General features: G+C 42.4%; 1 protein-coding gene across 1 annotated transcript in view; it reads right to left on the reverse strand.

Moving 5' to 3' along the window:
* lrmda (leucine rich melanocyte differentiation associated) overlaps positions 1 to 23,846 on the reverse strand; it is a 262,057-nt gene that overhangs the window by 36,479 nt on the left and 201,732 nt on the right. The window contains exon 6 of the mRNA XM_050071930.1: positions 518 to 602. Within this exon, the coding sequence (XP_049927887.1) occupies positions 518 to 602 (85 nt within the window). The remainder of the gene's footprint in view (positions 1 to 517; positions 603 to 23,846) is intronic.

Below are 23,846 nucleotides of genomic sequence, written 5' to 3' on the forward strand. Positions count from 1 at the left end.
ACCTGCACAATTAATTTAGAACATTGTGTCTTTTTAATTAAAGCGATGCATTCTTCCTAGCCTGCGGTGTTTGATGTTAAGGAGTTGCTACAGAATTACATCAACTGACTACACCAGGTCAATATGAGGCCTAATCAATGTCTAGTATCAACAGATCAAGGATGCTTCATCTCGTATATGTGCTGTGTGCTCCCACGCATACATTCAGATCAGAGTTAACCTAGATTACTCAGATTTATTCCCACTATCAAAACATCACACAGATGAGATGAGATGAGATCAATAAGAATAGATAACATAACTTCAACTCAGTCTCAAGGTCAATAGATTCCCACTCTATGCAGCCGATAAGGTTATGACTTATATTTACATAACCTGTGGGCCTGGGTTTTGATTGAATGTATGATAACATATTGTGCTTCTTCCTGCTTACTTTGAAGAATATCTATACAGATGGAAGTACAAAGCACCTAACTGAAAAGGTTATGAAGTCCAAAGGTCTTTTGTTTTTTCCTACCTTTGTGGTTCTTGGCATCTCTGGATCCTCGAGGCAAAGGAGTGTAGGGCAGTGGGTGACTCTCAGACCCAGCTTCATTAGACAGCTAGGAAAGGGAGAAATACAAATAGGATGAATATTTAAAAGAAAAAAAGGGGAAAGGATCTCTGTAGCTGAATATGACTGTCATAAATCTTTTGGGACTGGTACAGGAAATGTTGGAAACACTGCTCCTGTTTTATGACATAATGTGACAGGCCATGTTTTATTACTTCTCCCGTGCTGTGGAGCTTCACTCCTGTCTTTGATGGTCTGATCTACGACCTGGTTAGGGAGAAGAGGTCTTAACCTTCACTCAGCCATGACCTCCTGCAGTGGTCAACTAAAGGGTAGACGTCACTCACTCTGAACAGCCAAATGTAGCGTGGTTATGTGAGGGGTGGTCAGACAAATGACACGAAATGACCTCCGAGCACTGGTTTTAGGAGAGGAAATCTTTAACTAGCTGCCTTATTTAATGTCACATAATTGAAATGTGAGGTAAATATGTGCATAGATTCCTGCCTGCGAGACTAGAATGAGCTATCGATTGTGAGCAGAGGTTCAGACTAAACAAGTGTGACAAATGCTGCTTTAAGACAAAGAGAAAACAGAGGCCTGAATCTCAGAGCGTGTTCCCAAACAGGTCAAGAGTTTCTTGTGTTGTTGTTGTTCTTTCGTGCACTTTCAAGGTCCAAAACATCCTCTTCCTTCCCATAGCCTTTTAGCTAGTGGAGCAGGCAGTTTATCATGACACAGCGATATCCGATGCCTTTGCAGAAATACTTTCCTTTCCTGCAGGAAGGAATTCACTGGGTCTTTAATCATAGCAAGAGACTCAACTGACAAATACATATTAGAGATGGTTTGGAGCTGCATTTTTCCCACTTTTATTGTTGTTCCTCTACATGCCCATGCATAACCTTGAGAAATGGAATGGTCTGCACTGTTAAATGGAACCATATTCTTCATGGGCAAAGAGAGCACTGTGAATTGAAAACGATCACATAATGTGCTTTCAGATAGCATCTCTGAAAGGCATTAAGGTCTGGCCGGCATGTGTGTCACATTACACCAAAGAGAAAAAAATGGCAAAATAAGCCTATTTTGAGACCTCACTACATATATGCTGGTGGACCGTGCTTTTGAAAGAAACAGCTTGGAATAGAAATATTGTTTTGACAGCAGACCTGCTGCCTCTAGAGTGGCTGAAACCTGTTTAGAAATATCACAGATCACTCCCCGCTTGTACGCTGTACGCGTATGGAATGTGTAATACAAGAAGTAAAACAACTTCAAATAAGAACATACTGTGCTCGGTAAAAACCGACACCTCCCATTGGAGGATAAATAATCAGTTGTTTATAGCTGCAGCACCAGCAAGACGGATATCAGAATGGGCCAGAGAAATTCTGAACCACAACTACCACCACACATCCTGTCGACAAAACAGTCTCTTTATTGTCCAATTTTTTTTCATTTTGCCAAACTTGCTCTATCATTTCCAGTCACACTGACCATACAAGGCGGCACAGTGGTATAGTGGTTACCATTGTTGCTTCACAGCAAGAGGGTTCTTGGTTACTGGTGTGTAAGCTTGGGTTATCTCTGGGTACTCCGGCTTCCTCCCAGGTTAATTGGTGCCCATAGGTGTGAATGTGAGTGTGAATGGTTGTCTGTCTCTCTGTCTCAGCCCTGTGATAGTCTGGCAACCCGACCAGTGTGTACCCTGCCTCTTGCCCAATGTCAGCTGGGATAGGCTCCAGCCCCCCTGCAACCCCCAACAGGAACAGTAGTTTCAGAAAATGAATTAATGTCCATAAAACACATTTTTATACTTTGTTAGAAAGACGCTATTCTAAGATTTCCCGTGATATTAGTATTGTTTTTGTACTCCGAATATTAGGTAAATTCGTCATGTTACTTAACGACTATAACCGAGCAATGATTTTGAGAAAAAAGCCTTCAAGTTTGCAGTACGGTGGCCGCAAGATACATGACAGAGCCCATTGATCCTCCAAAGTGGGAGCGCATGCTGTACTCTGGATGCTGTCCCAGATTGCATAATATACAAAAAAGCTTGGGGACACTTGTATGTTGTGTCCCACAAGGTGACAAAAACAAACATACCCAACAACACTTTGCAGGAAGACGTGAAAATACTGTTTATGTCAGAAGAACTGCGGTCTGTTTGACGAATTAGTTAGCAAACACACTTTACAATGGACCTCATATGACCATATTCACAACTTTCATGAAAATCCTTTTGAGTCTTTGGATCGGTAGACTGTTAACGTCTAAAGAAACATAAATATTAAATCAAGGAATGGACATTTATGACTGCATCAAAGGTAGGGAGTCACCAATTGTTTGTCTCTCTTGTTTATCATGCCAAGAAAATGGAAAAACTATTCTTTGGAGCTCATGGTGGAGAATCTAACTGAGCTAACTATGTGTAGCAGGTCCATATTGACAAAAGTTTAAACATTTAACATTATATTTTGATGCGCAATGCTAAGCTGCTTAGAATTAGCACATTGTGTTTTAAGAGGTTTTAATATTCTGAAAGCCAAGACTTTATTTATTTGAATTTACATGAAAACCCACTGTCCCAGACCCTGCCTAAATCTTTTATTCATAATTTCAAGGACTCATAGAGGGAGGCAGGGAGAGAGGCGCTTCGTAGGACCAGGGTGCGGTTGAAATGTGTTTTGCTGCTAGCTTGTCATCATGCCTTTACAAGCTTCAAAACTGAATTTATCGTCTCAAGTTGCCAATAAGAGTTTTATATTCTGAAAGCCAGGACTCTGTTTATTTAAAATCAAACAAAACTCTAACATAACCCAAAATCAATTTGTTGACATAAATCCACATTTATCTAGAAATGAGCTGTTGTGACAACCAACTGATTTTGACAGAGCACACCACATTTGGTTTTGGGGGTATAATTGATATTGGATGTCTAGTATGAACACAGTCTGTCTATGACAATTATTATGAGCTAACAGAGCAAATCAGGCATTAAGACAAGAATTGTGGGCCTCCTCTATTTGATCTACCTCCATGCTCTTCTTAGCCACAGTGGAGTTGCGCCCCTGCTTGCCTCATTTCCTGGCCTGCTTGAAAGATCACAAGCTTGGGGCCTCTTCTGGCCTGCCTGGCCCCCAAAAAGCCCCTCCTAATCCCGCTGCTTGCTCACAATTAATCTTCCTAGTTGCCACATTATTAACAGCACCACCCACAGACTATGTTAGGTGGGCGTTGGAGGAGAAGAAGGAGAGGGAGGATTGCTGAGGTTAGCTGGATAAAGCCTTCGGCTGGTTTTGGTCCTATGGGACGTCAGTCACCTCGCTTTCAGTATCACCACCCACCCGGTCCCCCCGTGCTATGCATGACACCACCGCTTCACCTCCTCAGCATCATGCCTGCTGATCAAACACTCAACCCATTCAACATCTGTGGTTGTCACTTCCCGTCCTATCCAGCACAAGCGTTTTACCCCACCCACAGAACATCAATCAGCCAGCTTTCCCATGTCCTGATCCTCCCTTTTCTCCTCTCAGACGCTCCTCCGTACCCCTCCACATCTGCACTCTTTCACTTTAGTCAATGGCCTGTCCAGAGGAGAAGAAAGAAGCAATGCTTATGAGGAGAGAGTGTGGAATAAATGAGGGAGAAATGTCTCTTTTGTTCTTGCTTTAAGGAGCTCTGAAAGATTGATGACTGAGATTACTTTAATATATATATATTATACATTTCAATACAAACAGGCTATATAGACAGTGTTTGCAGACCTGCGTGATGTCGTTAAAACTAAGATGTTTCAATAAACAAAGAATGCTACATGACTGTGTAATAAAATTAATAAAAATCCAAAGATTGACATTCTTATGATTGACATTTAGCTTTCTTTTAACTACTAGATAATTATGAGATAATGCATTGTTGCGGGTGCTGAACAGAAATATGACATTGTGTGATACAGAAATAAAAGCTAGCATTTGTCTCACACATCATATCCCTTTCATGTTTTCTAAACAAGCGCTTCATCTATGCTCCTACTCTCCAAAATCCCCCCTTTTCTGTATCCTTTCTTTCTCCCTGTCTCCCTCTCCTTGTTTCCTTCAGCTGTACCTACACTGAACAGAGGGAGGTGCTGCTGTGTCGTGTATTTAAGATGCTCCTGGACCCCCTTTTCCTTCCTCTCCCTCTCCCTCTCTCAGTCTCTCTGCTGTCCAGATTAGTCTGCTCATCAAGCTGAGCATTGTTTTAATTTGCTGGGCCCGGGGCATATGCTGAGTGTTCACATCATTATTGTCTCTGTGCAATGTGAGTTATCACCACAGCTTATGATAATGCGGCACAAATTTACAGGCTGGGGAGCACCATGGATTCTGTGATAATAAAGGGTGGACAGAGGGGAGTGGAAATAGGGAGAGAGAAATGAAGAAAGTGTGTGTGTATGTGTGTGTCTGTGTGTGAGGGAGAGAAAAGGGTGGTGGCAGAGAGAGGAAGCTCTGTTGGATGTCATTATGAAAGATGATTCCCGTACTGGATAATACATCACACCAATGCTGTCTGTCTTCTCCCTTTTTCTGTGTTGTTATGCGAATAAATGCTGATAAACCCAGAGGCAATAGTGATTATTACTTCCAACATATCACCACGAGAGAGGGGCGCAGGAAGTGAGGGAGACAGGGGAGGGATGGAAAGACAAGGAGAGCTAAAAAAATAAATAAATGAAAACACAAAGAGAGCCACATGGAGCACAAAACCACCTCCACAGTGGGGTTCCTGAAAATATGAGATACCGAAAAGTAAGTTGGGGAAGGTTGACGCACATCGAGGTGTTTTTCAGATGCAAAAAAGTTTACAAAGTTTTGCAAGCTTGGGCTGTCGATTTCAAATCTCGATGGGTGTTATATTACCGAACATTACGCTGACATCAACTGATCTAGAAAGATATCGCTAGAATGTGATTATGATGTCGGCTGCCACGGAGTTATGTACAAAAGTACACAAGGTAAATATTCTGTTACACACGCTGCTTCCCTCTGGCTCGGGGGTCTCATCCTGAACCGGCTCATCCCTGACACAGGTGGTTCCTGCCTCGCCTCACCTCACCTCCCTCCTCAAGACTGACCAGCAATACAATCTAATTACAGCCGCGCTACAGAGGGAGACCAGTGTAAACACCAGCCCTTTTTATCTCCTTATACATCTGGACAAGTAGACAAAGTGCTAAAAGGAAATAAATGTGGCCTGACAGCCACATCAAAGAGTTCAGCCAGAGGCTTACTGCTACTTAGGGCACAGGAATGTTGTTGCTAAGCATCAGCCCGCAACCTATCAGGGTGCAAAGAGGGCCCTGTCCTGCCTTGGAGAGGGAAAAGGGGAAAAGAGAGAAACGAAGAGGAGAGGGAGAGAGGGAGGGCGAGGGGGAGGGGAGGGGGGGTGGCTGACATTGAGGGGAGGCTAGGGACTCAAGGAGATTTTTGTAGCTTAAAGCAATTGTTGGAAGAAACAAGCCTTCTGTTTTGTTTTCTCTTGACACCATTTCTGCTTTTTGTGCTTGCAAAAGACATGTATAAAAATGTCTTTTGATATGTTTTCTCTTTGGGTCTATATCAAAATATTTCTTTTGTGTCTGTGCATGGAACTTTTTTTCACATCTTGTCTCTGTAAACTGGTGCTGCTTTCTGATCATGTTAGAGATCAGAGGAGACACAACTTGTGAACTTATTTGAGTCAACATTTAATGCTGGCATGACACGTTTATTTCTTCACTAGATGGAATTTTTTATGATCCATGTGTCATACTTCTGAAGTTAGGGGTTACGAACAATACAACACTTTCAGAAATAAACAATAGAAAAAAAAATAAAAAAAGAATAAGCAGCAGCAGCTTGCAGCGTCTTACAGCATGTAATGGCAATGATGAAATGAGAGATGCTCTAATTTACTACCAGAGACTGGATCTACCCCACACACGACTTCTGTGCAACTGCTTTCAAACACAAGCCCAACATGAAGGTGTACCAATAAATAAAATATTATATTTCGATGCTTTTATATTTGCAACAATCACATGTGACACGGTGAAAGGTACAACAGTGGTTAAGTCATTCAAATGTTTCTTTTTTTAATACGTGACCTTAATGATGCCGGCTTAGGGGAGCAGATAAAAGATTATAACGTGTTTTAAATTGCCGCCATGCGCATGAAAAGCATTAATTCTGTTTTCTTAGGTAATGGCAAGGGGGAAGAACAGTTGATGTAATGGTGCCTGCACTTGTGGGTAGTACAGCAGTCTTTTTGCTCAGCAGGACGACTGCCGAGCGTGTGTTTAATGATTTACCAGTTCTACTCCAATGAACTTGCTCTGAGTAAATGTATCATATGATCACTGATCACAAGAGCAACTGTTCCGATGTTTTCGCTTGGGGCACGGGGCACACGGAGAGCGGACCGGCAACAGTGAACATTGCCGTTTTGTGTACGGCTAAGTGTCAGACAGGCAAAGGTTGAGTGCTGCTGGACGTTAATCATCCATAGCGATGACTCATACATGGTAATAAGGCTGTATTTGTTTTGAGGTTGAAATTTAAAAAGTCATTCGACCTTTACTTTGAGTGTCTCGCAGAATAAGTACAGGTAATTTAAAGAGGGAACGTAAGCCTACATTACAGGTATGCAGCACAATTAGCTCGAGGCTGTTTCTTATTTTGGATTAGCATGACCTTTCCTTCGGATTCTGAAGCTACAAAGTTCCAAAGACAAAAACAAAATCGCATAATGTTGTATATATTAGTTAAAACAATGATTAAGTGTCTTTTTCAAACTTTTTACACAAAACATAACCGATTGTTTCATATATTTTCATAAGTACAAACAATTTCTTTTATCTCCAAAACAGGAGGAAAAAAGGGAAGATGTGAATGTCTGATCTACCTGTGACAGAAATCATCTTTGTCAGAGTTTTGCCTTATTTAACTGGTGCAAAGAGAAATATTTTCATCTTTCCTGCACACACACAAACACACACACACACACACACACACACAAACACACACACACACGTACACAAAACCACAGCAACTAAGGAGTGTGACATATCATGAGGCTTTCTGTTCTGATTAGGGGCTGTAGCTAACGTCAGGGCTGTTTTCTAGAGTGTAGGATGTTTAATAATTGAAGACTCGGGGAGCGGGCCTGTCACACTGGCTTGTCTAGAATGTTTCCTATGCAATTAGACGCCGAGAGACATTTGAAGAGGACCCACAGAAAGAGCCACAAAAAGTGACATGTGAACTTAAAGGAAATTAGCTCTTCACACGAGTGAAATGTGAAGGTTACTTAGCAATGCTTAACTCAGACTGCGGCTGTGTGAAGTGTGTGTTTGACTCAGCCTCCGCTACGAAGACTGCGATTTTCTTTACTTTGAGCCGGCTTCAGTCAGTAAGATCACAGAAGGAATGAAAACTAATTTTGACTCAAGGCATACGGGAAGAAAAAAGAGGAGGAAAAAAAAAAAAAAACCTGAGATATGTCGAAATAATGAGATCTCTTGATGTTTTCTCCGAAGATATGGGATGATGCAGACAGATGCACAACTCACATCTTCACCCAAGGACACAGACACACACACGCTTGCACACACACCCGTGGAACATTTAACCACAACTTCAAAACACACAGATTTGCATGTGTGCATGCACTCACATTAAAAAGCTCTCACACACACCCTTTTACATTATTTGAATGCATGAAACACTGATGCACATGTACTTACATGCTCACTACATTCACACAAACACAAATTGATTTGTTGATTAGCACACATGCACACTTGTATGATGTAAATGCAACACAGATATTGAAATGTAACAACTCTGACCTCAACTCAGAGCCAAATGTTGAGTGGAATAAAAAAAACGATTGGCTTATTTGTTTGTGTTTGACACACCATATTCTTCTAGCATGCAAAGATCAGTAAAAACATACATAATGATGATAATGAAGCTATTGAAAATTACATTCCCCTTTATTTCCATTTGAAAATACTACATGACATTCTGTAAACACAAATGATTAATACGCTCCCTATCCATCTCTGCTCGCCTCCAATCCCTGACAACCTTTCGAAAGAAATTTCCCCCATCCACATCTCCGAGTTCCACATTGCAATGATAACACTGTCATCTTCCACACCTATCATAAGTCACAGGCAAACGACCCAGATCCTCCGTCGCGAGACAGAACCCTCTGCGGGCCTGTAAGCTGTATCATTACACCATGTCATCTTTATGGCACGGAGCAAAGCCCAGCTCTCTAATTACACTCTGCCTACTCCATTTACCCAGACAGGGACAGAGCAGCAGGCAAACAATGCATTAAAAATGGAGTGCTTCCCCCTGCTCTATGGATGCCCGTGTTGTTCTGCTGGTGGCCGCTGTTGTCCCCTGGTTGTTGTTGTTGTTGTTTCTCTAAAAGCTGTGGAGGAGAGATAGCAGAGGGCCCACGCCACTGTGCCGTCCTCTCTTCGCCTCCTCGACTTCCCCACCTCCTCTCCTCTTCAACCCTTCCCTCAGAAGGACTTATGAAGGTGAGTGGCTATGTGACAGGCCAGGAATAAAAGAGACAAACCAGGGATAAAAATTAAATAAAAAGTAGCTGTCTTAAACAGTAATTGCACTCCTTTGCTGAGCATGCTTTCAGATATATAAACCTGATTTACTGTCGGCGTTGCTGCCACAAATCAGAGGGCCCTCTGAGAAACACTCGTGCTATGAAATTGTTTAATCTCATCAAGTTCTGCTTTCACAGCAGGCCATAAATCACATAGTCTTTGTTATCATAGACCTCCATGAGCGCCTCTGAGGCAGGCAATGGATCGTGGGTATATATAATCTTGACTGCGCAAACAGCAGGGTCTGAGCAGCCTGAAATACTTTCATATTAGCCGCGGTGCAGCTGGCGGAACACAAGCGCCCTGATGGATATCTCATTTCCTGCGCTCTGCATCTATTTCGAGCAAATTATTACTGCATAAATTTCTTGTCAACAGAAACGGCCAATTAATTAAGTTAAAAATGCACTCGTGATCACATCTACACACCAAACAGGAGAGCTGGGGCAATTTTCCACTAAGTGAATTTACCGCAGGGGTCACTGTAATGAATGATTTTAAACTTTGTCATAAAGTCGCAGACAGGCCAATATCTACACGGGAGCTGCGGTGCGGACTAACCCGCGACATATTTGCATAAAGTATATTTATGTGAAAATGCTGGAGGACGACAGCCGGGGCGAGGAAATAAAGTTTACAACTACAAAACAAAATGTCCGCCAACCTATGCCTCACCAGTATTCCATCAAAGACACGCATGGAGGATTGGATAGAGATCATAGGAGCACCTTTGCCATTTAAGATACAAAATATACACATTTAACAGAGCTCGCAATCTGAATGAATTATTCATAATGTACGAGGGGTTGGGTGTTTGTGGGGGTGGGGGGGTGGTGGTTGTTTATTCAGCTTGGGCCGTTTATCAGACAGTGAGGATCCCACGGCGGGGATGAGCTCGGAGATTTATCTGTGTTTGGGCTCCAAAGCAGATAAATCAAGGGGTGTAATCATGCTCTGAGTGGCCCAGCTGTGACCCCGTAGTGAACTAATGACACAGGGATATCTAAGCCCCTTTTCCTGTTCCTGGGTTAGGCCCTTAGGTTAGTCCCCTGTCAGACATGAAGCTAAAGAAAGGCACGGCTGCACACAAAAACCAACGGGAAACTTAAGGCCCTTCATGTCCCTTTGTCCTGTTTACACAACACCACCGAGCAGGGCTGCTCACCCACTACTAAAAATAACAGTGTCGGAGCAAAGTAACAGCAGAAGGCTACTGTATAACAATATTTGCTCAAACAATAGCAATGAGTATCGATTGCAAGTATGCACGTAGCGAGTTCACAAGCCGCTATTCACAACAGTGCATGTAAAAGATACTGCTGTTTGGCTGAGGATGTCTCCCGTTCCCTCCCAGAGCAAAGGCTTTCTCCTGTACTGAGCCTGCTCTGATTTATCATGTCTTCTGCTAGCAGGCTGTCCGCTGATTAAGCCAGTGGAACTTTGTTTCACTCTCCTCTCTCTTTAATCTGTCTCTCAGCGAGATAAATTAGCCAGTGCCGTGCCAGCTCCTGCTCTCTTTACCTCCCTCCCTCCGTCTCTTCCTCTCTCCCTCTCTGCTTTTCTCTCTGTTTATCTTTTCTGTCTGTCACACATTGAGAAGAGAGCAGACACATCTGCTCCTACGCTGCTGCAAGAGATAGGGCTGGGCTACATCCCTGGTCAGATTTAGCTAAGAGAGTGTCTGTGAGTGAGAACGAGGGGAACGAGTGTGTTTTTCCTCTCTTTTTCTCCCCTTGACAACATGCTGTCAAACAATCTCCCTCTCCTTGGCCGGGCTTATGCTCTTTGTTGTTAGCTAATAAATCAGAGAGTATTTATGATCTGCAATCCCTATTCTTAGTCTTTTAATGGCGACACGTTTGTGGGTGAATTAAAGCGGGGTTTTATTCACTAGGCTGTGGGCCAAAGTGAGGCCTGGGTGCCTCTGCCTGTGAATGTTTTCCCTTCTCCACTCTAGCCTGGGTGGTAAATCACACTCATTGTCAGCCAGTGCTAAGTTAGTGTGCGTCATTGGGGAGAGCAGGAAGCACTGGGCATAATTCTGTCCATCAGTTTAATTTATTGTATCGGTAGCTTTGTAATCTCCGCCCCATAAATTATAGGGGCTGACAGACAAGAATTTGGTTTTAAAGGCAGTGTTCATCAGGATTTTTGGCCGGCTGCGGACCTCGTTTCTCTCTCGGCTTTCTGCTCTCATATCCAGCCATGAGAGAAATCAAAACCTCTCAGTGATGGTTAGGATACTGAGCTATTTCCTCCGCTATTTTTCCAGTTACAATACAGACATGATATTTTCGTCAGGTTATCATTATTACAATCACAAAAAAAGAGAAGGAAAGGCGAAAGAGAGACGAAGGGGTTCAAGGACATAACCTTGTTTGCGGGTTTTTATTTCAGGTGAAATATAAAGCCTAATACAAGGGCACTGCTGCAGCATCTGCTTTGCAGATAGTGCATTTGGCTCCCCTTCCATGCCAGTGAATATAAATCAGGCGAGGCATCTCAATGCTAGGCCTGACTTCTAGAGGCCAACAAATCTTTAACATGAGATTAAGGCCTCAGCGGAGTCATCTATCTTTGGGTGATGGAGGAAAATATCAGAGCACTCTATGGGCAATATGGTTTCACTGAGTCAGGACTGATGTGTACTAGAATGTACAGAATGCCATGTGTAATGGTGTAACAATTCATTATTCACATGCACGGTGAATTCCTACAGCGAGGGCGAGTAGATGGTTACAAACAGAAAAAGCTGCCAATTCAGAAAGCATTAGGTAATTATTCTAGGAAAGAAATGCATTCAATAGCATTAAATAACAAAAATATATAAAGAATTGTGACACATTTTCTCCACAAAAAATGAGGATAATACTCCTAGAAATATAATAACGCTCTTCTATTTCCTACAGACAAAAAAACAAAACAAAAAAAAGCAGAACTCGACTGAACATAAGACGTGTGTTATGGGTATTTTCATTTAATTGTAGTAAATGTAAATGGTGTCAGCTGCTATGTGTCGACAACAAAGAAAGCAGACCAAAGCAAAGCTGCCAATTACCCTATAAAACATGCATATCTTCCAAAGCATGGGTCTCCTTTGTGGGTTTAACCTACCAAAGGCAACGGGCGGTTTACAAGATGCTCGCTCAGTGGATACAATTGTGCTTAGCATAAAAGGGAACACAGACTGTGAAGACCTAACAATGAACCATATCTCCCTGTAGCCTTTTTTTCTCCAACACGCCGCATTTACATATCAAGCCACTAGCCCGATATGTAAACACATTCCATCAGATGCCGCCATCGCAGCCAATGAGAGCCATTTGGAACCTCCTATAGCTCGCACACTGTGTAGCATTAGACAAAGGGAAAGAGGCCTGAAAGAGACATCTCATGTCATCACCCAAGAGAGATAATGGAATTGTTATACATCCTTGATCACAGACACTCTCACGGCATCTTGCTCTCTTTTTCACTCATTCTTTGTCTCAGCGCTCTTAAAGTCTCTCTATCGCTCTCCCTCTCTCACAACTGTGCACACACACACACACAGAGCACACACGAGTAAAAAATTCCAGCACACTTCAGTGCGATAGCTCCTCTTCTCTTTCAGGGTTTCATCTCAATAGCTTTTTTATCTGAGGACTTCAATTTGCAAGCCTAGCTGGAAGGCAGCTCCTCCTGATATGTTAATTGCAGGGTACTTAAGCGCTAAAAGATTAACATAAAACCCTTTGGAAACAAGCTAATAGTTTATGATAATTCGTGCATGGCCTTTGTCTGTCTATCATTACATTGCCTCTAGCGGTAATTTTATCAAGGGGCTGTAAAATATCATTTAAGCAAGTTCACTTTCAGATAATTAATAGTAGAAACTGTATTATTCAATTGAGCCACACTGGCACCATTAACAATATGGCAACTAAGCTATAATTAAAGTATTTTATTTTATTAACCTATTCATAACGTTGTGCAAATGATGACACAGAGACACAGAAAGGCTTTTTTTCCCTTCCTCACCGAAGCACTGTCACCAGGGCAATTACAGGAGCCCAGGGTTGCCTCCTCAGTTAGCCGAGCTGATTGAAGCTTTTGAATTAGCAGGTGGGTGCGCGGCTAGCATACCTCCCACATGGAGAGGCGGCGGCACACATGCACAGGGGACTCGCACACGGGCACGAGGAATCTGCTGAGCAGACAGATCGGTATTTGTGCTGTTTGCCAGGGCCGAGAGATTTGGATTGAGACAGAGGTTTTAACCTGGATTTGAACCTGCGCTGGGCGAGATGAAAAGATTCCAGGTGAAGATCGCGGTGGAACGATCTGACTCTGAAACACCTCGCAGCTCAGAGGCTGAAATGATGCCATGCTGAAGGGATACTCAGTGGGTAGCTTGATCCAAAAATAAAAATCTACCAACATAGGCAGCCATTAGCTGAGCATTTAAAAAAGTCAACCACCAATCCAAAGTGACTTCCCTATAGGCTACATCCATCTCAGTTATTTTTACTGTGGTCTCAGGTGTGTGCAACGGCTGACGCAAGCATGCTTGTACAATGCATGTACACTGTGTTTGTGTGTGAATATACAGTATGCATGTTTGATAGAGGCACATTTGCCCCTTCACACACATGCGCGTGAACACACATACACACACACACACACACACACACACTTTCTCTTTCAGACACACCATCCCTCTCATGAATAATACAAAAACTCCTTTCACCAAACAGCTCAAATAGCTATTCATTCATCTGCATACCTGGAGCCTCGCAAAATGATTGGCCCGCCATTACCGCTGGAAAAAAAAAAGAAAAAAAAAAAGAGAGAGAAATGTTCCCCAAACAATTTGCTTCAAAATGAGACAGGAATGATTCTGTTCTTTTCAACGACACAGACAGGCCCCTATGCATAATGATGTTAGCGTAATGGGGTGACAGATAGACTGGGAGACCATGACATTAGCATGAGAAACGCACCAGTGAGCAGCCGCTCAACTGTGGTCTCAGAGGGCCCTCAGACATACACTCTGAACATCGTTTGTCTCACAGCCCTACGAGCCTGACAAATGAAGACACGCCATGTTTTATGCCAGGCAATATACCATTCCACTTTAGCAAACACATGACTTAATGACAGAGGGAAACCTGTCCCTGCATTACACAAACCCACTATCTCTTGTCTTATTAGTGATGAATAATCTCATTCGAGGTTGGATGGAGAGCAGGGACACAGTCTCCGCCTTAAGGAGATGTGATGACAACACTTACAATTAAAAGACACAGAGGTTAGTGAAATTAAATAATGAGAAGCAATGGCCAATTATGTCTTTGGACAGAGCCATTTTCAACAGGTTACATGCTGAAAGCACGGCTTTACTCTGTAAAGATTTGACCTACAGTAAAAGCTATTTCCAGGCCTAATAAACTTAAGGCAAGCATGACAGTCAGGTAGAGAACACCACTGCAGGACTTTATATCTTTATGAGTGTGACAAATTCACAATCTCACCTATAGGAGAATTACAACCGCACATTTGTTTTACCGAGTGTGAAGAGACATAGGAAGACATCGGAAGGCCGATGGGCGGTACACACTGAGAAAAAAGAGACGACTCTAAAATCTAATCTCAGAATCAGAGCATGCTAACATTTCTTTCGCATGCCCTTTACAAGTGTAGCTATCTGTCAGAGTTTGTTAAGGCTAACATCTTTTATAAATCTGCGGAAGTATCTCAAAGCTTGGGGAATATAATCATATGTTTATAAGAAGTGATACGCAACATATAACATGCTGTCAAAACCTAGATGCTGCAGACATGAGCCACAGCCTAAAAATGGTAGAGCTCTGACAGCCCCGCCGTCCACAGCACGACACTGTCGAAGGGTGAATGCCTCCTGTAAACATTTATCTTCCCTGTGAGTGTGCGTCTGTGTGTGGTACGGCCTGGCGACAGGAGCTTCTCTGAGGCTTTATCTGCGGCATGACAAGACAACCTGTAATATACGAGCATCTGGAGCTCCTCTTCAAACACAGCCTTATCTCACGCCAAACATTCCCCGAGGCCAGAGCAGAGCACGAGTGGCCCAGACCAGACCAGACAAGACCTCACACCGTTTCACCATCTCCCACCCCAACCCCGTGAGCCGAGCACCGGGTGCGCAAGCTGGGAACAGTCCATCAAAGTGCATGCGTATGTGTTTACAGGGAGTGCAGCCTCGACAGCTGAGAACAACAGTGTGACATTACGGTGACGGAAATCATCTGCTCAGAGTTTTTCTTCCGTCCTGCTAATCGGGCTAGAGGTTAATGGTGCTGCACTCAACACAAATGGACACGATCCCTCTTCATCCACTGACTTAAACATAAATGTTGAGACTAGAACTAAACAGCCATCACTCATGTTGCTGTTTGGGGGAATTTATTTTACATCAATCTTAAGATAAATAGTGAAGGCCATTACAGATCTTTCAGAGGGCAACTCCAATGAGCTGCATGCTATCACTTTCAAAGTGACAGATAGCAGCGTTCACAGGTTTCAAGAAAATCTTTAAAACAACTTTATCACGACCACTGGGTTGTTGTACAAGTGGTAAAATCTGCACAGAACAAACCGCTCAAATTGTGTCTCATATCCATAAAATATTTGCAGGCATTAAATCAAGTATGGCGAATTTCACTGCCCTAAATGATCCTTCTTTCAACAAAATCACTTTGGTGTGTGTAGAGAAAGCAGCTCAGTGAGGAAGCTGCATTCTTTTCTCGGTGCTGTGTGCTCCGCTCGGACCGCTGCCTTCAGCCAGCCTATGGGGGGGATGTAGACATGCCCCTCTCTGGGGCCTGTACATACGGCCTGTGCCTCACTTCAAAGAGAGGGCATGAGGGCAGTGTACTCCCCCTCCAACTCAGATCCATTCAGCTCACAGCTGATTCCTTCATGTGTGTGTGAATGTTTATGTGTGTCTCACTTTGACTCTCTCTAGGCCCCTCTAGCTTTCATTTCAGACCGCTTTCTATCCTCTTGTCTTATTTTTTTCTCTCTGGAAGATGGATAAAGGAAGACATGGGAGTACAACCCGTGGCTTGTGTGTGGGTGAGCGCATTTGTGTGTCTTTCTTTGATGTCTGATAATGAAGGGCAATACTGTGCAATCTCTAAACATGCTGTCACACAAGCTCACATCGTGATTCACAGCTTCATGCAAAGCGTGGTGATATTACCGCGGAACGGGAGCAAAGGGCTCGCACGCTGACCTTCACATACCTTGTGACCGATGGAAAACACCAGTGTGAAAAAGACAAAAAGAGGAGGAAGGAGGAGTGTGCAGGAGAGAGGAAGTGCGTTTGAAAAGGAGAGTGAATACCGGAGAGAGGAGCTGAGCTCAGTGGCTGCGGCACAGGGAGGTCTGGCCTTTACAAATCCCTTCTTTTTTGATCTCTTCATCCAGATGAAAGAACAGCGACAGGCGGGATTATGTGGGACAATTGCGCTTTCTCCCCAAACCCTGACTTGATCGGCTTTTATGAGAGCCCTAATCATTTTCAATTAAGCATATTTTCTGACGTCTCGTAATAGCTACAGTGCTGGTCTTAAACTCTCCTGCCGCCCCACTGCTCCCCTGCAGCCCCCCCCACCCTTTTTTTTTTCCAAGCTAAGCCTCTCATTCTCAGACAGCGTGCCTGTAGTGTCTGCTGACAATCTGAATGGGCCTGAACCGCAACTTGTTGTTAAGGTGCCAAATAACCCATTTACCAGATGCTTGACAAGGATGTTATTTGGCGCTTTGATTGAATGTGCTTTTGTGTCAGTGAAGCATTGAATTAGTGTTGTTTGTTTGTGGAAGCCCCTGGGATCCTTCTCAGTCAGTGTCAATGTTATTTTTGTGTCTTTCTCCCTTTTTTTGTGGAGGGTGTTCCTTTTGGTATGATAATCAATATCTAATCCAACTACTATAAGACACACAAGGAATTATTGTACACTAACGCCCTTCTCACAAATCCACTGGCTCGCAAAATGATTAATCTTGACATTCAGCCTGGTAAGACTGCATGACAACATCTTCAAATACAGCCTCTTAAGACGTGAACTGTATTTGTAATGTCACAATGATTTCATCCATGACAGCTTAGTTGCCCTCTGTTCATTCACCAGGTGCTTAATTCCAGTCAAACTTTGGAGCGTGGTGTCTCTTGAGGGACTCAAGGTCTCAAGGACTTGACTGAGACAGACAGCACCATTAGCAGGCCCTGGACCAGCCCCAACCCTGACAACTACTCACAGCTGGCAATGGCAGGCAAAGGAATGGGTCTCCTTTTCTTCAGTTTAGCCACAGAGAAGCGAAACAAATGTCCATCACTCACTCACTCAGGACCCAGCAGGACGGCTGGCGGTTTTTGAGGCCAAACAAGTAGGGACGGAGAGACAGAGGAAAAAAACGTCATTCAGTCAGAAGTGAAATGAACTAGACTTGACAGTGAGGGAGCTGGTAGATTCTACTCAGAGGTTACAGGATGATATAAGAACTAGCAGATTTAAGGAGATGATAGATGGATACAGTTTTGAGGTGAAATAAAAGGCAAAACCAAAGTAATCTGATTAGAAACAGTCAGATTACAGTTATCCTTGTATTAGACGATAGTACAAACACACTCTCACCATAGTGTGTACTACTTTTACATGATACTTATTAGGGCTGCAAAGATTAATCAACTACTGAATAAATCACCAGCTAATGTGATAATCTTTTACTCTTTTTCTTGAGTAAAGAAAAAAAGTCAAAATTCTTGGATTCCAGCTTATTAAATGTGAATACGTTCTAGTTTCTTTGCTCTTCAATGACAGCAAACTGAATATTCTTGGGTTGTGGACAAAACAAGACATTTGAGGATGTAATTTTGAGGATTTTGAAAAACTGATCAACATTTTTCACAATTTTCAAAAATGTTATAGATCAAACAACAAATTAGTCAATCGAGAAAATAATCATTAGGTTAACTTGCAATGGAAATAGATGTTAGTTGCAGCCTTGGTAGTTATTTTGTGCTAATCTTACGTTTTTTTCTTGCAGAATGTATTCAAGAAACAAAAATACTTTACTGTTTTGCACTGACAAGAGACCTATGGACGCCAACCAAACAGTAAGTTTGCTCCAAATCCCTACAGCAAATGAACTGTACAAAGAATGTGAGCCCTGGTGCTGTATATGCATCTTCTAATGTTTAAATGTTGCAATAAAAACTAGACTCATCATACTGGTGTGATTTTGTGCATCAAAGGTTGAATCAGACATTTATGAAGTGTTTAGACAAAGTGACAAAATATCCAGATATATCGTGTATCGCGATATAGCTTAAAAATATCGTGAAGTTATTTATAGTCCATACTGCCCAGTCCTTTTTTTATGGTTCATTGTTATTGCAGTTAGCATAAAAAAACCCCACAAACTTAAAAAGAGGAAATAGATAAATCTGATATATATAGAGAAAAATGTTTTCCAAAGAATTACTTGTAGAGTTGCAAATTACATTTACTCAAATAGTGCACAGAAGTACAGTTTTGATGTACTTTACGTGAGTATTTCCATTATATGCTACTTTCTACTTCTACTCCACTACATTTCAGAGGCTAATATGTTACATTTAATTCTGCTACATTCATTTTAAAGCTAGTTGTATTATTGATATGAAATATAAATAAACTAAAAGGCTATAATATATTATTATCGGTCAAGCCACCTAGCAATATATATATAGAGCAGTTACGTAAATGTAGAGTGCAGGCAGTGTGGTTGCACTGGGGCCCTTGCAAATTGTTCAGATTGCCACCTTGGAGCTACACCTCTGTTCAAACAACTCACAATAAATTAAAAATGGTGCTATTATCTACAGTATAGGTGAGTGGTTCCCAACTGGTGGGTCGCAGTTCAAAAGTGGGTCACGGGTCCATTCTGAATGGGCAACAAGTGACTCGAGAACATGTCAAGTTTGTAAAAAAACAAAAACACTTTATTCTGAAGTACAGTGAATTTCTGGTACAAAGCTTTTATTCTGAAGTGCTGTTTCCAGCTGTAGAGTGAGTGAATAATAAACAGAGACAGCAAACTAGCTTGATGACATGGCCAAATGCAAGTATGACTCTGAATACATTAAACTGTGTGAATCTTGAACTAATGACTAAGGTGAAATCTGGACCCTGTGGCTGGACCAGTTGGAAACCAACTTTTCTTTTCTTTTCTTTTTTGGTAAAATAGTAGATAGCAGTCTATAACAAAATTATATGAGGTAATGAATTTCTTATCATTAGACATTATGGTACAATCTGGTACATAGTTTAAGTGCAAAATCTGTCAATACTGACAAGCTGAGGACATGTCCAAGTCCAGCGAGCAGTCATGCCTTCAAGAAAGAAATGAACAGGAGGAAAAAGTGGCAAAGGTCCTTCAATTAGATTCCTTTGGCTTTTTATAAACTTTAAACAGCAGTTTAAAGTGTGTGTGTGCCTTATAACTAGTAACTAGCGTGCACCAGGGCCCATCACAATAGCATGCACTGGGGCCAGTCATAACTATGCCCCACCTTTACCAGCTGCAACATTTAAATGATATGAATACATCACTAATTTTAATCCAATATAATGACTGATTCTAAACTGAACCATTTTGCATAATGAGTTCCTCTAATTTTGGTACTCTGAGTATATTTGAATGCTAATACTTTTGTATTTTTACTTACGTAAGGTTTTAAAAGCAGATCTTTTAGTATTTTACACCACAGTATTGCATTTTTATCAAGTAAAGGATCTGAATACTACTTACACGACTGGTAAAAACCATCAACATGTACATGTATGTTCCCTTTTTTCCCCAGCAGCATTGCAATGTTGTTCAGCATTGTGTTATGAAGCAACAGTGTTTATTACACTCAAAAATAATGCAGGTTTAGTTCATACTGACATGTTTATACTGTACTGAATTATTTCTCTCTTTCAGAATGAACACACTCCATATTCAAAATGTGGATTGAATGATTATGTATCATTATTACTGTGACACAGCTTATGATGTAAAGCTAACAAACACACCCTCACACACATTGATCCAGCATAGTTTTGAGTCACGTCTGTCTGCCAGTGGCTGTCTGTCATTATCAGCTTTGATAATGTCTAATAGTGCCTTCAATAGAGAACCCTACCAGGATGAGTTTGTTTCTCCAGCTCTCTGCAGCTCATTGGCTAGGGCCTCTTCTTCTAATCACCTTTCATTACAGCCTTCTGATCCCCAGCTTTCCTTTGTACACCGCACTTCATCGTCTTTATTTTCCGCTCTAATTGCATGTGAAAGATGCCCCCTTTGATTCTGCCTGCATGCCAAAGTGCTATCAGGGAGAGAGTGTCGAAAAGTGTCATGTGTGTCTGTCTACTCGGAGGATGAGGGAGCCGCGCATTCACCTGCTGAGGACAAACCCGTTTCTCCCCAAGATATGACGTATCTATCAGCAGCTCAGAGGATATCAGCGCTGTCTGTCAACATAATAGCAAAGGGTAGGGGGTAACGGGATTGGAGAGGGGAGGGGGTGAAAGGAAAAACATGGAGATAGGTGCTTTGAATTGCGCACTTATGGCAAAGCACTCAGTTGTGTGTGTGTGTGCGTTTTTATTTTCCGAGCAGCGCGACCCTGATGCACCAGCCTTGTCAAGTGTGGCTTGTTTTTACCCGTTCTCTTTTGATTCTTGTCTAAAATTAAAATTAAAAAGAAGACTTTTTCTCCTGTACCTTTTCTTTCCTTTTTTCAAATGCCATCATTTGTTGCTGTTCAGTGGAGGTTGTGTACCCACCATGTTAGGCTTGTTCACTGTCAGTGTTTAACCTTTTCAATATGATGTCTCTAAGACCTTTGGTGGCCACCGTGCGGTTATAGAAAGGCTTATTGTCTGCAGCTTTTATATCCTGGTTCCTCTGCAAGAACTCGTTAAATGCATGACCCCCTCGGAGCAGGACAATATACCGCACATGAGGCACAATAAGATAATTTTGTGGCTCACCCTTTGAAGAAGTATCACTCTAACAAGGGTCTTATTTTGGTAACAAATTCGTGGAAGGGCTCTTGAGTGGCCTGATATCTGTTCATTGTTACGCTAGTGTTCCAGGACGGGGAGACTGGAGCGGGAGAGACGCAGAAAGACCTCACTCTGACAGAATCTAATCAAGAGTTGTCCTAACATATTACAACTGACTTAAGCTCTATCTTTCCTCCCAGTTAAGTCTCACTCACTCAGAATCAAAATAACCAGGGAGACAGAGACAAGGAGAGAAAAGCGAGACAGAGAGAGAAGATTAGGAGATAGTGAGGGGAGAAAAAAAAAAATCACACGTCCCTTTCTGACTGAAATGGAAGACTACTTCCGGCTCCAATTTCGGCATATGCCAGGGCGAGCTGCAGAAAGATAAATGAGCTCTCCAGTACCAAGAGGAAACTGATTCGTTATCTGGCATGGCACTATTTACTGACATTAAGAATGATAATATCAATCAGCAAGCTGTCAGCAACCCAAGTGGGCTGCGAGGAGAACAAAGGTGCCACTGTCTCTCCTTTGATACGTTTACAAGGAGATGTTGATGTACCTGCCATTCAGGTGCAAATAATGTCATCACCACACACCGGGATCAGGGCCCGCTGCTCCACCTTAGTGATGAGTAAAACTGCCCAGGGCTCTTTCCCAAAGCTAGCGTTCATAGCTAGGAAAAATAAACCTGACGGGTTAATGAGCTAGCAATCAACACAACAAGGAGAGCAGCGGAGCACCAACATGTCTGCACTGCTCGTCTCCCTGTGAAATATAGCTGTGGGTAACAGATTTTTTTTTTCTACCTTTAGTGGTGATGAGCAGGAGAAAACACATGGCAACAGCATCAGGGAAGCGTCTGTGTAATTACTTTTGGCCATCTTTCAAACCTTTCTCTCTCAGGAGAGAGATGTGTGACAACATATGACAAGAAAGCCAACAGGCTTTCCATACAGAATAATGGAATCCATCATCACTGAGGCAGACACACCTGTCTGGCTTTGAGAACAATGCCACACTGCCTATTTATTAGGTGCCAGAAAAGTTTATGTTTGTTCGGTGACAGTGACAGCAACTTGATCCTTTTCATTTTTGGAAGGGGGATCTCAAGCTTTGGGGAAAGGAGGGAGGAGGGGAAAGTCTGACTCACATATTTTCTTCTCTCGGTGGTGCACAGTGAGTTCTCTTTCTTCCTGATAGCTGTCTGCTAAGGAGTCAGAAGACAAATAACAAAGACTGTCATTCTCCAGGAGGCTTTCACTAATTCTTTTTTTTCCCCTCCGCCACAAAAAGATACATATTATATCCTTTTGACACTTCAAGTCCAGCGCCATCTCAGAGCTTCCCTGGATTTGCAAGATATGGAATTGCGGAGCAAAGCAGGGAGTGATTTAATTATTCATGCTAGTTTGATATCTGTATCCAGCATGAACATAACTGATTAATAGGAAGAAGACAGACTTGATGACTGGCAGCCTCCGCCAGAATCATTTCATACAAAATTAGAGAGCACTGTCAATGAAATGTTGAGGTAAGTCGTGAAATTCTGCCAGATAATGACGCCTGCAATTTTCCTCAAAATCTAATCAGAAAATAATTACCTGATTAAACAAGTGTGTATGTTTACTGTCAACATGAGATGGTTGTTTTGAGACGAATACTTGAAAGAGTTCATATTGGAGACATACTCTGACATTTTGATGTTTTGGGTTTATTAAAAAATAATCATAAAAAAGACAAAGGTGAGGCATTTCAACAACCTCAATTCAAAGTGTCATACTTTCAAGATCAAAAAATTAACACCGAGCTGCACAGTTTGCTGTTGGTCTACGGCGTCTCAGTGGGCTATCACTTGAGTCTGACTGTCAGCCAGCCGTGTTGACGGAACAGCGCTGGCTGTCATCTTAACAGTTAATAATTAGGCTTCCTCCTGCCACAAAACAGAGTGCCACGGTGACAAAAGCCAATGGCAACCGAGGTGGCGGCTTGGCTGCCGCATTATAAATAGTCTGACCGGATGATTAATGAGAGGGGCCACTGAGCTAAAGCAGCAATCTCGCGCACAGACAAAGGCTGCCTGCACAGCTGCCTGCACACAAAAAAAATTAAACAAAACACAACAAGACAAGCCCTGTCCCTGGATAGAAACAAGAACTGAGGCAGAGTGGCAGGGAAAGTGGAAACATGCCAAGTAAATAAATTATTGAATTTCGACCGACAGCTTATGAAGACTTTATTTAACCTCTAAGCGCTTTTGGGGGGGGATCCTCATTAACATTTTGACACGCTCGGCTGAATGGCGGGGTCAGACAGGTTCCAAACACAGGGGAAGTTCAGGAGAGACAGGGGAATTCTTTTGTGATGATCGCGAAGGAGACATGGGAAAAAAAAGTGGAAAAAGAGCACAAGTTAGGTAATTCAATAATTTGAGAAGCTGGAATTTTTGGCTCTGTGAGAGAAGCCAAAATCTAATTTGTTTAGAAGAAATATATAAGTTGCCAAACAAAGTTGGCAAAGGGGGCATTCAAAAACACCATGGGGGCCTTTTTACAGAGTCCTG

The sequence above is a fragment of the Epinephelus moara genome, chromosome 19, assembly GCF_006386435.1.
Source record: "Epinephelus moara isolate mb chromosome 19, YSFRI_EMoa_1.0, whole genome shotgun sequence".
Lineage (NCBI taxonomy): Eukaryota > Metazoa > Chordata > Actinopteri > Perciformes > Serranidae > Epinephelus > Epinephelus moara.